Source organism: Helobdella robusta, assembly GCF_000326865.2.
Source record: "Helobdella robusta unplaced genomic scaffold HELROscaffold_81, whole genome shotgun sequence".
NCBI lineage: Eukaryota > Metazoa > Annelida > Clitellata > Rhynchobdellida > Glossiphoniidae > Helobdella > Helobdella robusta.
In genome coordinates this window covers 428,373-445,625 of record NW_008705469.1, presented here as the reverse complement: position 1 = coordinate 445,625, position 17,253 = coordinate 428,373, and the positions used below count along the sequence as shown (strand labels likewise).

The window sequence follows — 17,253 nt, the reverse complement described above, 5'->3', positions numbered from 1 at the left end:
TCTCTCTCTATCTCTCTTTCTCTCTCTTTCTCTATCTCTCTTTTTCTCTCTCTCTGTTTCTCCTCTCTTCATCCAATAAAGATTCTTACATAGAAATGCATGATTAGTAGCTAAACAATAGAATTTTCGTGATCTCGTTTAAGAGCTGAACAATTTGAGCTTGCCAAGTTTTCTCATATTAAACTCGAGAAATTTATAAATTGTGAATATATACCATACATGACGAATAAAAAGATAATTTCACACATTCACACATATTTGTTATAATGAATTGAGCTGTGATTGTAGTTTAAAAGATTTGATTTATCTGGTTTCTAAAATGACATTTTTAGTCTAGGAAGAACATGTTGGCTACTATTGCATTTGTTGTTTTTAATCTGCTTCTTGGCGACGTTTCAGTTAATGGTTAGTAAAATATGGATTTTAACTACCTCAAGTAGATTGCATTTTTAATTTATTTGAAGAATTCAATAAAAATACTTTAAATAGTACTTTAAATAGTACTTTAAAATACTGCAAATTAGGTAAACAGTACTTCACCAGATCATATCTACAATTACTGTCTTAGATCACTTTGTAGAAGATAATTTTAAAATTAAATATTTCTCTCTTACAAATTTCTCCCGCTCATCAACAATATTCAAAAGACTGAAATTTCTTCGCTTTTGACTCTAGTAACCGTAACAGTAAAACAAGGAACTTTAAAAATAAAGCCATCGTCTAAATATTTTGTGAAATCAACATATTCATTAATTATTTCATAATTATAGAATATTATTATAAATTATTATAAAATATTATCCAGCTGTGGATTACGATGTCCGAAAATTGGAAACAGAATCGTCGACATCTGGTTTCCTATCCTCAAACTTTGGCCTAAAGCCTCTAATCACCAACAACAACCAACCCTTCCAATACACACCGACTGTTTACCTGAACCAGTTCAGTTTCAAAGAAAATGGAGTTTTGTTCGCTTTTTTTGCACACTGGCGATCATCTGACCTCTTACAAGTTCAAATTTGGAGGCCCGATTCTTCTATGACGGGTCAAAAAGAGGGCGAGGTTTATTATAAATTTGTGTCAGAGGTCAAAGTTCAACCGGATGTGGTTAAAGATACGCAAACGGTAAGGAGTTAAGTTGTTAGTTTGCTGGAATAGATGCGTCATAAATTGAAAATTTATTTTTAATACTGTGTTTCATCTGTTTCAAATCGTCTTTTTCACCAAGGTCTATATAGTAAGCTCGCTCAACCAAAAATGTCTCGCAGTGCAACCAGGCGATCGACTCGGCTTCTACATAGACGTTAACACGATGTCGTCCTTTTCATACGCCTATGATGACAACCTTCAAACATCTAAAATTTTTACAAACGCTGACGTGTTGAGCAGCGATACTGTCTACGGGTTTCAGACTGTTAAATTTGTGGAAAGGGCCTTCCCTTATAGACTGAATATTATTGCTTATTATTACAGAGGTGATTTCTAAATAATGTCACTTATCTTTGGTTCATTTATTAAAAGTTTTGAAATTTTTCTATTTTTCAATAAAAATTTACCAAAACATATTTTTACTGAATAAATTTTTATTTGTCAGCCCTAGACCAACCAAATTCTGAAAGACAAGTGGACTGCCCAAAGAACTTAGTGATAACCAACAACACCATCACAACAACCCTTCCTCCTTTAATACCTGGAGATAAGGGGCCCGTCGGTGACAGAGGGCCCAAGGTTAAGTTTGTATATGTTGACTTGACAGTAAGGTTTGAACTATAGACACATATTGTATAAAATATAATAACGATTCTCAATATTGTATTGTTTTATTTGTTTGAACGATAAACATCATTCATTCATTGAACCCTCATTCACTGAATTGATTGTGGTATAAACTTGTGGTTTAATGTTAGTGTAGTGATAGGCGTCGAAAGTTCAAACCATTACATTGAGACAAATTTCGCATTTGGAACTTCTTTTTTGAAATTGTAAAAATTTTGATTATTGAAAAAACAACTTCAACTTACGCAACTGCAGACTCGTATTTATTTAAAAATTTCAAGTCTGAAATTTGTCTCCATAGGGAGAACAAGGAATCGTAGGGCCTCGAGGTTCTCTGGGTTACACTGGCGACACTGGATCGACCGGGTCAAGAGGTGAAGGGGGGTATAAAGGCTCGACCGGACCAACCGGATCGTCAGGTTTCACTGGATATCCTGGTGAAAAAGGTACAGAAACTGAAAAATGATACACATATCTACGTAACCTATCACCTTTCATCTATCATAAATTTTTTTTTCTTAATTTAATTGATCATAAGTCGTTTGTTCGATTATTATTAAAATCCTGATACATATTTAATTGCTATTTTAATCTTAAGAATTTATCATTTAATTATGAAATCACACATTTTATTGAAATACAAACTTGAACATTTTTTCATAACGTATCGTAAATTCTGTTCTCTTCTTTTATCTCTTTCTTTCTCCTCTCTCTCTCTCTCTCTCTCTCTCTCTCTCTCCCTCTTTTATACTAAATCTATTTTACGTCTGCCTTCTTTGTCTTTTTCTTTCTCATTTTTTTAATTTTTAATCCATCTCTCTAATTTCCTCTCTCTTTTTCTCTCTTCCTCTGTCTATCCATCTTTGGCACTTTCAGGATCGACCGGAGTGCGTGGAGCCCAGGGCAGTACGGGAAATACCGGATCGACCGGAGGTACGGGGGCTACAGGGCCGCAAGGGCCTCCCGGATTTTTAATTGTTATCAATTCGTCTGGGGATGACCATGGTCAGGGCAGTACTACTAGCAGAAGTTTCCTGCCATGTGAGTGCGTGTTATGCTGACATAGAGAGTGGAGATGTTTTTGAATTGTTGTTGACTTTTTTTTTGGAGAAAAGAATACATTTTTTGATTGGTTTTTTTTCTGTACGGAATTGAAATTTTATTTCAATCGATTTAATAATCATCATTTATGTTGTGTAAATAAATTTCAGCCATTCAAAATTCAAAATTTTCTTTTGAAAATTTTAAAGTGCTGCTGCAGCTAGTGGACGACATGTCAACATCGCCAGCAGGCGGCATGTTCGCCACGAAGTGGAAATCCGAATCATTCTCAATTGGTCTGCTCATCTGGTTCTCAATTCTCAGCGCTCTTGTTATCATCTACTCATTAATCCTCATAGCAGAATGTGTAAAATTGAAAACAAAATCATCGAAACGAACAAATTCAAAAGTCTCGCCAATGAATACAATAGGTCCAGACGCCTGGAACACCCTGGACACCAATGCTTCATCAGTGCTGGAGTTCTCGACTCCAACAGTTGCATCAACTTACCCGTCCAATAAGCATAATTTAACAGCCGGTAGTGGATCCTTCACAAACCGAACATACGGAAATTGGACTGATGTCCCGGATTACGATGTCGATACGATGAATGGGGTGAATGATGAGCATCTGAGGTCAATGAAGGAAGATTCGTTTAAGGATTACAAGCTAGACACCATTGGGGAATGATGATCTCGATGAGTTGGAGAGGGTTGTAGCTCTCTAAGTTATTCAGCTGTGAGTTTGTCTCAAAGATTTTATGCTGCTACTATTTGTTTGAACAACTTTTTAAATATATTTAGTGTAGTTAGCTGAATTTTTTTGTTTAGTTGATGTTGAAACAGAACAACAACGACCATTTTATTCGTATAAAACCTCAAATGTTGAAAAACTGATCGGAACGTCTTTCGATTTAATTCTAGAATTTGCAAAAAAATCATAGAAACAGCATAGTCAATACATTTTTTCAACGTTAAACAGTCAAAAGTTTCAAAAAACCGACAGATGAAAAAAAAATTCATCAACCCATTCTTGGTTTCGGCACAACCCTCTTGCCGAATCTCACCCTCTTATCTCTGAGTGCCTCAGCTAAGTAACCGTCATCATTTGAGTAATCAACATTTGCCGTCATTTTGGAACTCTTTGTGCCATCGTAGTCATCAATGTCATCTTCCTCCAATTGACCTTTTTTGAGTAGAAAATCTACGCAATCTTGCCCTGCCAGTTTGTGGTAGGAACATATTCTCGTTAGAGATGCACCACTTGAAATGGTTTTGGCATCGCTAATGAAGAACTTCTGAGAAAAACCTAAAATATTTTTATTTTTAGTATTATTAGTATTATTATTATTATTAGTAGTAGTAGTAGATAAGTTATAGCAGTAGTAGTAGTAGTAGTAGTAGTAGTAGTAGTAGTAGTAGTAGTAGTATTAGTAATAAAAGTAGTAGTAGTAGTAGTAGTAGTAGTAATAGTAGAAGTAATAGTAGTGGTAGTAGTAGTAGTAATAGTAGTAGTAGTAATAATGAAGACAAAAATTTGTAGTCACTATACTGAATGAACAAACAAACTTGAGCCATTCACCAGACATCAACTTTTAATACAAACCATTCATTCAAATCATGGAAATATATTTTGATGAATTATCTTTTAAAAGAATAATTGCACATATGAGATTGAAGGAAAGAGAGAAAGAGAAATAACATTTCGTCCTCTCTCTTTTTATATATAGATATATGCAAGGAGAAGAAAGAGAGAGAGAGAGAGAGAGAGGAGAGAGAGAGAGAGAGAGAGAGGGAGGGAGAGATTATTTTATTTTAATATAAAAAGATAGATGAATTAAACAATTTATATCAATTCAATTCCTAAGAAAAACTGCGCTTGGCAATTAATTTGCTCCTCACTGCTTGCTTGATAGATGGGTACTGATGACACAAATTCTTATTAGAGACATTAATTCCATTTTGACACAAGTTAACACACGCGTTATTTGTTTATTTCTATTTGTTTATTTTTATTATTATTATTTTTATTTCTACTACTATTACTACTTTTACTTGTGGTAGTAGTGGCAGCTGCAGCAGCTGTGGTAGTAGTGAGACAACAACTACAGTACAACAGCGAAAAAATGAATTGTTTAATTTCGATTTTTTGACTGACAAATGTGTGTGTGTGTTTGTGTGTGTGTATGTTTGTTTTTGTGTGTCTGTGTGTGTTTGTCTGTGTGTGTGTTTGTCTGTGTGTGTGTGCGTGTGTGTGTGTGTGTGTGTGTGAGTGTGTGTGTGTGTGGGAGTGTGTGTGTGTGTGGGAGTGTATAAAGGTCAACGTAAGATAAATGCATGACGTAACGCAATAACGCAATAATAAATGTTATGCGCTACACCAATTCAAAGAATAAAAAAAGAAACAAGGCAAAGAAACGAAAATAAAATAGATAAATAGAATGGTGATTTGTTAGGTAGCAACTGACATTTTAATTAATCGATTTATTATTTGTTATTTTTTTTCAATTTTGTTACTACAACTAATAGTAGTAGTTATAGTAGCAGTAGTAGTGGCAGTAGCAGTAGCAGCAGTAGTAGCAGTAGTAGTAGTAGTAATAGTAGTAGTAACAGTAATTGTAGTAGTAGTATAGTAGTAGTAGTAGCAGCAGCAATAGTAGTAGTAGTAGTAGCAGCAGCAGCAGTAGCAGTAGTAGCAGTAGTAGCGGTAGTAGTAGTAGAAAAAGTAGTAATAGTATTAGAATCAAAAATATTAAAGCGACGGTACCCGCCATCAACTAACTTTCAAGAAATAATTTTTGTTAAAAAGAAAAATTTCAGAACCATCTTCACATTTCAATCGCTAAGAAATCTAAAAAAAACTTTTACAATCGTGTTTAGGCGATGTTGTCTTAAGGCATTATGCCAATTTCCACGCTCTGAGGCAATTTATATCTTCTCACACACACACACACACACACATATATATATATATATATATATATATATATATATATATATATATATACACACACACACACAGACCACACACACAAACACACAGACAAACAAACACACACAGAGACAAACAAACACACGTAAACATACATTCTCGTTTATATTGATCCTGGCGTGCGATCATGCCATGCGAAGTTATGCTTTTTGTATATGATTTGTTTGTACTTTTATTTTACTTCGGAGAAAAAATTTTTGAGTGAAGACAGTTTATTTATTTTTTTTTTGTTAAGTAGCAGAAATAGAAGTAATAGTAGTAGAAGTTGTAGGAGCTATTGTTGTAAAAACATTAGTAGTAGCAGAAATTTTAATGAATTTTCAACTAGTTGTAATTAATTTTTCTTTTTAGTAAACCGAGTTGCATAATAATTATTAATTTTTTTTTCTCAATATTTTTTATATGGGTGAAAAAGACAGAAGATATATCGTATGGCAGCGTGATAGAGTAATGGTTAAAGCGCTTGGTCGTATATCGCCGTAACCGGGTTTGAATTCAAAACGATCTTAATCAAAATTCGCGCTAAAACATATACAATGCCTTTATTTAAACATAAAAGTACAAATGGGTTTGCCTTTATTGAAATTTTGAAGGGTTGTACAAAAAATCGTACTTTTTAAATAATATACAAAGACACTCGAGATTAACTTGTCAAATTTATTGAGTATGGCCTAATTTGTCAGCCTGGAGTACCTTGCACAACAATGTAGCAAGGGCCTTTATAATTATTTTCATAATTTGAAAGCGATTTGTTTCTACATGTGTTTTTTTTTTAATTTTGTTAAAAAATTTAATTAATTGTCGCTAAAAATGCCAAAAAACATTATGCGGAAAACGCAAAGATGCTGCCAACATGAACGGTCACCGCCGCTGTAGCCCGTCCTCCCCCATTCAATGTCACCCATACTTTAAGAAAGATAGTGCTAAAAATTTTCGTCTTTAAAATCAACTTGAAAAATTATTTGCTTTTGCAATAAAAGAATTAATTTTTGCTTGCGGCTTCTGGATCAGCCGTTTGCTTAGAAATTATTCAAGCTTTCGTTCGTTCATTCATTCAATTATTCATTCATTCATTTATTCATTCAATAATTCATTCATTCATTTTTTTAATATTAATAAATTTTTCTGAATAATGTTTACGAACTTATAAGGATCAATGTTGAGCCAAGGGCCAAATAGGAGAGAAACTTCATCGTTTTGATTCGTTTGCTATTTTCCTAAAATATAAAATGAAATTATTATTTTTGATTTGAATTCAAGAAAAATTCACTAAAAATTTGTATATTTCAAGTTATTATTTGTATATTTAAATTGAAAATGTATTTAATATATAAATTCAAAAACGCTGTATGATGGTCTTATAGAAAATTTTAAAGTTTCAAACATAAATGGATGAATTTATAGATATGACTTTACATATCCATACATACATACATATATACATACAAACATACATACATACATACATACATACATACATACATACATTCATACATACATACATACATACATACATACATACATACATACATACATACATACATACATACATACATACATACATGCATGCATACATACAAACATACATACATACATACATACACATATACATACATAAATACATACATACATTCAATCATACATACATACATACATACATATATATATATAGGTACATACACATATATACATACATACGTACGTACATAATTGAATTAGATATTTATTCGTTGTGAGATAGCAAAGTTTTTCAAGAATGGTAGGATAACTCGATATAGCTTGACCAAAATTATGTTTTAATATTTTTTTTGATGTGTAATAACATTAAAAATTAATCAATTCTATCTACTTTATTATTATTATTATGTATTATACTTTCAATCTATCATTTATTCATTCATCCATTAGTTCAAACATTCGTTCATTTAATAATTGATTCTTTTGTTCATGCATTAATGTATAAATAAATACGGCCTCATTCACCCATCCAATCATTCATTTATTTATTGATACATTCATTCGTTCGTTCATTCGTTCGCTCATTCATTCGTTCATTCGTTCGTCTATTCGTTTGTTTATGTAGTTTCTTTAATCTGATTAACAACGATACCAAAATTATTAGATTATGAAAAAATATAGGCGAAAAATTATTAATTGAAACTGCAAAACTATCTGACAAATTGGAACGTAATCAATTTTTTACTGTTACTACTGCTACTACTTGCGCTACTGCTGCTGCTACTACTGCTACTATCGCTACTACAACTAAAAATACTACAACTACTGTTGCTGCTACTATATACAAATCATAGCCATAACAAAAAAAACAACAACAACAATGATAATAATAATAATCATAATAACGCAACCTGTGATCTCAAGAACAAGTTTGGAAATAAATACGGAAAAGGACAATACAAGGGTAACAAAAGACTTTTACTGTATGATCAACCTGCAAACATACATACATACATACATACATACATACATACATACATACATACATACATACATACATACAATTTTACAATGTATACTTATGTTTATTTTCGAAATATTTATGCTTTTGTTTGATTACTTAAATGGACAAAAATTTTTTTTTTGTGGTTATGATGGATAGCGACTTTGGTTAGTTCTATAAAAGTCGCTATACAAGTTTTTTATAATAATAATACATACATACATACATACATACATACATACATACATAAATACATACATACATACATACATACATACATACATACATACATACATACATACATACATACATACATACATACATACATACATACACACACACACACATACATACATACATACAATAGTTTTTTGTTTTCTACTTAAAGTTTCAAAAAGTTTTCAAATCATAAAATGAAAATTTCAAATTTATTGGGCTTATAAAAACATAATATATTTATTATTTGTATCATTTGTAATATTATTTATTATTATTAATAATATTTACATTACTTTTATTATTTTTTCTTATTTTTAAAAGAATTTTTTCGTGTGTTTTACAACGTCCTGTGCCTTAAATTTGATCGTATCAAAGCGACCATAAATATCGAAGCATTTCATATTTCTGCATATGTTACGTGTGTGTGTGTGTGAGTGTGTGTGTGTGTGTGTGTGTGTTTGTGTGTGTGTGTTTGTGTGTGTGTGTTTGTGTGTGTGTGTTGTTGGTACATCTGAGACTTTAAATAAGAACTCGTTGTTAATGCTTATAATTATTATCTATAATATTATTTTTATTTCGAATTTTCATTAAAATTGGTTATGTAAAAATTGCAGATGTATTTGGAAACAGGGTCTGTTGTAGATTTTCATTGAAATGAATGTCAGTTGAATGCTTTTCATGAGACAGAGTACTAGACAATTTGACCACTCAAAATAAGTTTAGTTAATAATAAGTTTAGTTAATAATAATTTTAGTTAATAATAAGTTTAGTTAATAATAAGTTTAGTTAATAATAAGTTTAGTTAATAATAATTTTAGTTAATAATAAGTTTAGTTAATAATAAGTTTAGTTAATAATAAGTTTAGTTAATAATAAGTTTAGTTAATAATAAGATTAGTTAATAATAAGTTTAGTTAATAATAAGTTTAGTTAATAATAAGTTTAGTTAATAATAGCTTTCAAAAATTAATTATAAAAAACTCTTTTCAAATTTTCAAAGAAAAGATTATTGCAGCAGAATTTCTGATTTTAATTTAAACTCTCCGAAAAATATCTCTAATCATAGTGTTTTTTTTTCAAAAAATATGTCAGCTTCATAAATGAAATTTTGAAAAATTTCAAGGAATGAAACAATAATTAAACATAATTTGTGATTGAAAATAGACGTCTTAGACGAAGTTCATTTGAGTTGAGACTATTTTAATCGGGAGCTATAATGCAAGAAAGACTCGATTGATCCCATTGCAGGAGCTGCATGTGGTGCATTTGATATACTGACATTAATCTTTCGCCGGAAAAAACGTTCTTTCAAAGAAAGGACCAAACTTCAGGCACGGATTGTTTATTTCGCAGTCGAAGTCACCTGGAAAGTTGAGTTAGGAAATACTGAACAAGAATACGAGAGAAAAAAAAAATAAAAAAAAATTGTCGTGAGCATACTTTCCAGGGTTGTGTCAGGTTCGACAGGCAGTTCTCCAGATGCACTGCTAAAATCATCATCAGCTGAATCATCATCAGCTGCCTGGTCATCTTCAACTGAATCATCATCTGCTGCATCATCATCAGCTGAATCATCATCTGCTGCATCATCATCGGCTGCTCCATCTTCAACTGCCAGGTCATCATCTGCTGCATCATCACCCTGAGCACGTACTCCATTATGATCATCTTTGTATCCATCAGAGTTAAACGATCTTCCCTGTCCAAAACTTTCCACTTGCGCTAACACTGCCAACAGTAAGCAAATAACTACAGCTTTCTTCATCCTTCTCATTTTAAACTTGAAACGTTAATATATTAAAATAATTACTTCACAAATTATCAAAAAAAAAATTATGATAATTTCGAAGTTTAATCGTCATTCTTTGTAGTTTTATAGTTTCGTTTCGTTATTTTGTTTTTGTTATTTGTTATTGAAAAATTTAATAAAGTTTAATTAATCAAGAATCTGTCAAAGATTTCATTGCTTGCCAATATGGTCTGGTAATCAAATAAATCAAATTTGTCGAAACGTTTCCAATTTAAATATTTACTTATAAAAGAAAGTTTCTTCAAAATTATTTTTCGTTTTTAAATAATTGAAAATTTTTAAAATATGTAAAAACAATTCGTTAGAATAAAGAAATAATAATTTTTAGAACATCTTAGACTGACAACACCGTCAAATAAATAATTAATTCTTATTAATCTTTTCAAAAATTTTTAAGGTTTTCTCGTTAAAAATATTTATTTATTTGAGAGAAAAATATTCCTTCATAAATTTATCATTATGCGTCTGACATTTAAAATTTGTAATAAGTAAATTTCGATCGTAAAATCTATATTGCCTATCAGTGTTGGGAATTCAAAATCGTTAAGGATTCAATTTTGTTTTAAATGAAAAAAGTTGAAGTCTTTGAATCAAAAGTGGAAATAACTAAAGTTATTTTTAATTGAAACGATTCAGAGTCGGATTTGAGGTAGGGCAGGCCCTGTCTCAACATTGGCCTCTACGAAAGACGAGTTTGGCTTTAAAAAAAAAGTACTTCAACCAATTCTACAAGCAAATTGACACAAAAATTTTATAAATTAAAGACCTTCACAGAATATTTTAGGGCCTCTTTAAATAATTATTAATTAATTAAGAACTTTCCGTATTTCTTTGCCGTAGAATGTTCACATTTTTTTATTATTCTTTAGAAATCAGGATCTGGCAGACGCAGAAACTTTAATCCAACCTCGCCCGCACTGCAACGGTGATAAATAGAATTAACTCGATAGATGCAAGCCAGGGTATGGTTCAATTTTTGTTGTTCCTTATAACACAACCCTGTCAAAAGCCGAGCTGCTTACGTGTTATTCTATATGTACTATCAACACCACACCACAAGCCGACAAAACACGCATTTCACAAGGATTGTTAATATTACATACAGCAATACTTAGAAATACGCCACGAATGTTTTAAGTTTGTCTAGGAAATGTAATTGTTGTAATATTTTCTCAACTAACCGGCTAAAATTTTTCAGAATTTTTCAGATTCAATGGCAGAAGCCAAATGACATGAAAAAAATAGAATCCAAATTTTGGCAGAAGAGAAAAAACAGACAAAAAAGGTCTTCCACCGAATTATACAATCATAAGTGTTAGTTAAGGTCATAGCAGAAGTAGTAGCAGTAAAATTAACAATACTTAAAAAGTTATAATATCAGTTTATAATGTAATATAGTTTATAATATTACAACTCTTTCTAGTTTCAGAAAGTTTATAATAATATAACTCTTTCTAGTTCCAGAAAAGTCAACACATGAATTCTGTTAATACTGTTCGCTCTTCAGCGTTCTACGACTGTTACCGAACGAACAACATAGTATTGTTCTTGGAGAAATTCTTTCTGTTTCCGAGAGATGGCTTTAATTGGCGACTTAGATGTGTTGAGTAATAGTTAGTTTTTAAAATGTTACAAGTTTAATAATCGAGATTATTAAACTTCGTAATTGTAGATTAATTATCAATGCGTCAAGCTCATCCTATGCTATGATAACAGAAGCAGCAGCAGCAGCAACAACAACAGCAACAACGACAACAACAAAAATAACAACAACATCATCTAGTATTAAAAGTATACATATTTTTTTTGTCTAATACAGGGAAAATATTTTACAAATTTCTAAAATAAAATCAATTCATCTAAATATGATCGGCTCGTTGATGGACAGATGGTTGCATCAAATTTTAGAAGTTTTTATAATTAGTTGTTTACGACTACTACTACTACTACTAATATCACTTCTACCACCACTACTACTTCTACTACTACATCTACTATTATTACTACTACTATTACTATAACTTCTACTACTACTACTACTACTACTACTACTACTACTACTACTACTACTACTACTACTATTACTACTATTTCTACTACTACTACTACTACTACTACTACTACTACTACTATTACTACTATTTCTACTACTACTACTAGTACTACTACTAGTACTGCTGCTGCTGCTGCTGCTGCTACCACACTTACTACTACTACTATTAATAATAATAAAAATTATATTATAAAAAATATTTTATTGCCATAGGTTCTGGCTAATGATGATTGGGTATGTATTGTACACGAAGCAGATGGCGATAATGAAAGCGGCTACGTTTTCAAATCTATAAAAAGCGTGTTTGTGTGTGTGTGCGTGTGTATGTGCGCGCGTGTGTGCATGTGCGCGCGCGTGTGTGCATGTGTGTGGTGTGTGGGGTATGCTTGAATTGAATGCTATTTTATGGAAGTTTGTTGTTATAAACGTTTAGTTACTGAACGCGAAACCAAAATCCTTAACTTTTTTTTCATTTGGTCTCATCTAACTTTCATGGTGAAGATGATGAAGAGGACGATGTTGGTGATGATGCTGATTATGACGATGGTGATGATGATGATGATGATGACGATGATGATGATGAAGGTGATGATGACGATGACGATGATGGTGACGATGATCATGACGATGATTAGGATGATTTAGATCAGCTTCCAACTGTTCTGATGATTTTTTCGGATGAAAAAAAAGGTAGAAAAAATTATTTTCCTCTTTTTTAGACCACAAGCTACTGAAATTTTTTTTTTAGAAAATTAATTCAGCTCTACAACGGACCACATTTCAACGCTAACATTCTACCTTGGATTATTATCGTTTAGTTTAGAAGTATTTCTGACTAATTTTACATCGTTAGAAAATATTTACGCTCCGAATTTGGCAAAAAATCTGCGTGGTAAAATTTTTTTGATTTGCATTTTTGGTGAAATTCTACCGTACCCAACAAATTTTATCTACCAGATTCACCAAACATTGCCGGGATTTATTTACCGAAGGCACGAGAAGTTTATTTGCAATTGCTCTCAGTGTAAATACGTGTGGTATGAATTTCATCCGAGAGAAATTCGTTTTCGAGCGTTCGAAATCCACGCTTTTTAATGATCCTAGCGAAGATTTTGTTGTCTATTAAAATAGAGAGATGCCGCATTTGATTTAGCAGACAAGAAAAATGAATTTGCTACAAATTTCTAGTTTAATTTTTATCTGCGCAATTTTGGCGCGGTACTCTGCATCAGGAAAAGCATGTAAGTTCAATTCATGTGTTCAAATTTTATCTATTTTTTGAGAATTTTGCATTTTGCCTAATGAAAAATTTTAAAACTGCTAAGTTATATTGAATGAAATTATAAACAAAGACGCAAACAAAGACACGAACAAGCACACAAACACACACACATACAAAAACTACAGCCGACGCAGAAATCGAAGAGTTGAAGAAGCTGCTTCCTGAAACTTTGACCCTCACCCTGCCCGTGTCAGCTGACAAAAAAATAACCTTGAACTTGAAGAAATCCCAAAAAGATGCGGCAGGGGATGACATTTTGATCATTGTTAGTGATCACGACAGTGAAAATATATGGAAACCAAGGAACAAGGAGGTCACAAAATTTTTTATTATTTTTTGGCAATTTTTGTAGTGTCAGTAATAGTGGTAGTAGTAGAAGTTGCAGCCGCTGTAGTAGTAGTAGTAGAACTATTTTTTTCAAGGTCATGGCCAGTTACAGTGACGACAAAGGCTCGACAGTTGAGATCGCTTACGTGAAAGAAGATGGAAAAGCTGGAATCACTAAGCTTTATGTGAGGACTGTTGTGAATGTTTATGAACAATTTTTCCTAATTTATTAACATAGATCTGTCTCTCCCTTTGTTTCACTTTCTCTTTCTCTCTCTTCTTCTTTCTCCTTTTTAGTATATGTCAATTAATTTCACTCACACTTCATGCTGAAAGGCAGGGATCTCTTGGCATTTGAATCCAGTAACAGCGAAAGTGGTGCCAAGCACCTTAATTGTTACACTATCTGGCTACTGCCCCAAATCATTTCAAAATTTTAAATCGTTGTTAATTTATTAATTCTATAATACAAACTTCCACCATAAATTCACAATCATTCATAATTAGCCCATGACATCATCCTAATTTCATCACAATTACTGGAAACCCCAGTACGGCACATTCACTCACGGCAAAGAAGCTTTCGTCCTGAGACCCGAGTCAGAGAGTCCAAATGTCAAAGATGTTTACAAAGTCGTCTTGGATGGAGTTCCACACTGCATCTTCCATCATTTAGATGCCGTCAATTTTGGATGTTGGCAATTTTTTACTATTTTTTTGGTTATAATTATTTTTGGTAATAATTGTTTTTGGTAATAATTATTTTTAGTTATAGTTATTTTTGGTTATAATTATGTTTGGTCATAATTATTTACTTTATATTTATTTTTCGTTAAAATTAGGATTAATCATAGATGGATAGATTTTCAGGTTGATTGCACAATCAACCCTTGGCTATCTCATTGATTAATTCTATTTTTTTTAAATCCAACTACTACTACTACTACTACTACTACTACTACTACTACTACTACTACTACTACTACTACTACTACTACTACTATATACATATACTAATACTACAACTACTACTACTACTACTACTACTACACCTACTATTACCTGTCGCTTCTACTACTACTGCCGCTACTACTGCCACTACCAAAACGCAGCTGGCGACGAGATAAAGACAAAAAGATCGGCAAACATTGAGATGCCAGTCTTGAGAAAGAGGAACTCCGGGATCGCCAGGAGCAAGAGGCCCGCTTCCACTGAAATCGTCATAGACGTTCTTGCAGTGTGCGATTATAGCATTTTCCAAAGGTTTCATTGGGAGTTTTTCAGTTAATAATGTGAATAATAAAAAGGATGGTGATGATGATGATGAAGATGAGAACTCTTTTATATCTTCAAAAGCCAAAATATAAATAAAAATTACAATTAAATATAAAATGATCACTTATTATAATAGTTAAAAGATTTTAAAAATGGATAATTTAACATCATTGCTCGTCATTATGAATGTGTACAATGATGCTTACCTAATAATAGTAATAATAATGATAATGTTTAATTTGTATAGCCCTCTTGAATTAAGATAAAGAATAAATAAATTTATATTTGTTTAATTATTTAATCAGTTGGATGAAGTTCAACAATAACGACAAGCAAAAAGCCATTTTAAACATAAAATACTATTTCGCCAACGTCATTAACTCGGTAAGGAACATGTGTGTGTGTGCGTGTGTGTGTGTGCGTGTGTGTGTGTGTGTGTAGAATGAATAACTGAATAATATTTATTTGAATTTAGGTAAGCAAGAAGTACGAATCTATCAAGAGGTCGAAGTACGGCTACAAGTATTCAGCGAAACTTATATCCCTATTTATCGCATCGGTTAGTACTGCTACTGCTGCAACTACTACTGCTATTACTACTGCTGTAGCTACTACTGTGGCTACTGCCGCTACTGCCGTTGCTTCTCTGAAAGATATACTACTTTTTCTGCTGCTGCGTTTACTACTACTACTACTACTACTACTACTACTACTACTACTACTACTACTACTACTACTTCCACTACTACTACTACTACTGCTGCAGCTACTACTACTACTACTACTACCACTATATTACTACTATACTACTACAACTACTATTGCTACTACTACTACTACTATTATTACTACTACTACTACTACTTCCACTACTACTACTACTACTGCTGCAGCTACTACTACTACTACCACTATATTACTACTATACTACTACAACTACTATTGCTACTACTACTACTACTATTATTACTACTACTACTGCTACTACTGCTGCTACATTTCTTCAACCGCTGCATCTACTACTGTGGTTGTTTCTGTTACAACAGCCAGTTTCACCGCTAATCTCTTGATATGAATGTTGTTATGTTATTTTTATTTTGAATAAAAAAAAACAAATAAAAAATACTCTAAAAATAACCAAGACTCCGCAAGATTCTTCCTTCACTGAAAATAGCGGCGTGAAAGTTGGGGATATGACAATGAATATAAATAAAGCGCTTGATGAGTTCACAAAATGGATTCAGGAAAAGGATCAGCAGGGTAAAATCCCGAAATTTGACGTGGCCACTGCTTTTACCAAGTAGCTATGGCAATAATAAATATAATTATTATTATAAAATAATTATGGTAATTATAATAATAGTTATTATTATAAAATAATTTAGGTAATTATAATAATAATTATTATTATAAAATAATTATGGTAATTATAATAATAGTTATTATTATAAAATAATTTTGGTAATTATAATATTAATTATTATTATTATTATTATAATATAATTATTGTAGTTATAATAATAAGTTTTCATGTATATAGCACCTTCGTGTATATACGAACATAAAAATATGCCTCGCGAGCCTGACTGCTTTCGAACCAAGTCAAAACAACACGAAAGACGTGCACTTTAACAATAGGCTATCTAACTCAAAATTTCCACATACAAACACGCACACGCACAAACACCCACACACACATAAACATCTACACACACAAACATCTACACACACATAAACATCTACACACACAAACAGCCACGTACACATAAACATCTACACACACAAACACCCACATACACACAAACATCTACATACACAAACACCCACCCACACACAAACATCTACATACACAAACAGCCACACACATACAAACATCTACATACACAAACAGCCACACACACAGACACACATCAACCACGCACACTAACACAAACACACTCAGATATGAAGCCGGAAGCGTAGCGGGTCTGGCATGGGTAGGAAAAGCATGCGAAATTGGGGGTACAGCTGTCGTAG

At 32.1% G+C, this 17,253-nt stretch overlaps 4 protein-coding genes across 4 annotated transcripts; 2 read left to right on the top strand and 2 right to left on the bottom strand.

Moving 5' to 3' along the window:
• Nucleotides 1-344: 344 nt before the first annotated feature.
• Nucleotides 345-3,769, top strand: HELRODRAFT_194530 (hypothetical protein; the record flags this gene model as incomplete). Its single annotated transcript, XM_009032477.1, has 7 exons — nt 345-405; nt 806-1,125; nt 1,229-1,475; nt 1,595-1,728; nt 2,078-2,222; nt 2,653-2,817; nt 2,988-3,769. The coding sequence occupies 7 exons, from the start codon at nt 345-347 to the stop codon at nt 3,506-3,508; spliced, it is 1,593 nt and encodes a 530-aa protein (XP_009030725.1). The 3' UTR covers nt 3,509-3,769.
• Nucleotides 3,770-3,839: 70 nt separating this feature from the next.
• Nucleotides 3,840-6,714, bottom strand: HELRODRAFT_182177 (hypothetical protein; the record flags this gene model as incomplete). The annotated part of the gene is made up of 2 exons (XM_009032476.1): nt 3,840-4,126; nt 6,663-6,714. 2 exons carry the CDS (start codon nt 6,712-6,714, stop codon nt 3,840-3,842), a joined length of 339 nt encoding a protein of 112 aa, XP_009030724.1.
• Nucleotides 6,715-9,770: 3,056 nt separating this feature from the next.
• Nucleotides 9,771-10,264, bottom strand: HELRODRAFT_182176 (hypothetical protein; the record flags this gene model as incomplete). Its single annotated transcript, XM_009032475.1, has 2 exons — nt 9,771-9,853; nt 9,931-10,264. The coding sequence occupies 2 exons, from the start codon at nt 10,262-10,264 to the stop codon at nt 9,771-9,773; spliced, it is 417 nt and encodes a 138-aa protein (XP_009030723.1).
• Nucleotides 10,265-13,518: 3,254 nt separating this feature from the next.
• On the top strand, nt 13,519-16,541 carry HELRODRAFT_182175 (hypothetical protein; the record flags this gene model as incomplete). The annotated part of the gene is made up of 7 exons (XM_009032474.1): nt 13,519-13,594; nt 13,761-13,948; nt 14,515-14,656; nt 15,075-15,225; nt 15,543-15,621; nt 15,713-15,796; nt 16,380-16,541. 7 exons carry the CDS (start codon nt 13,519-13,521, stop codon nt 16,539-16,541), a joined length of 882 nt encoding a protein of 293 aa, XP_009030722.1.
• Between the last annotated feature and the right edge of the window lie 712 nt (nt 16,542-17,253).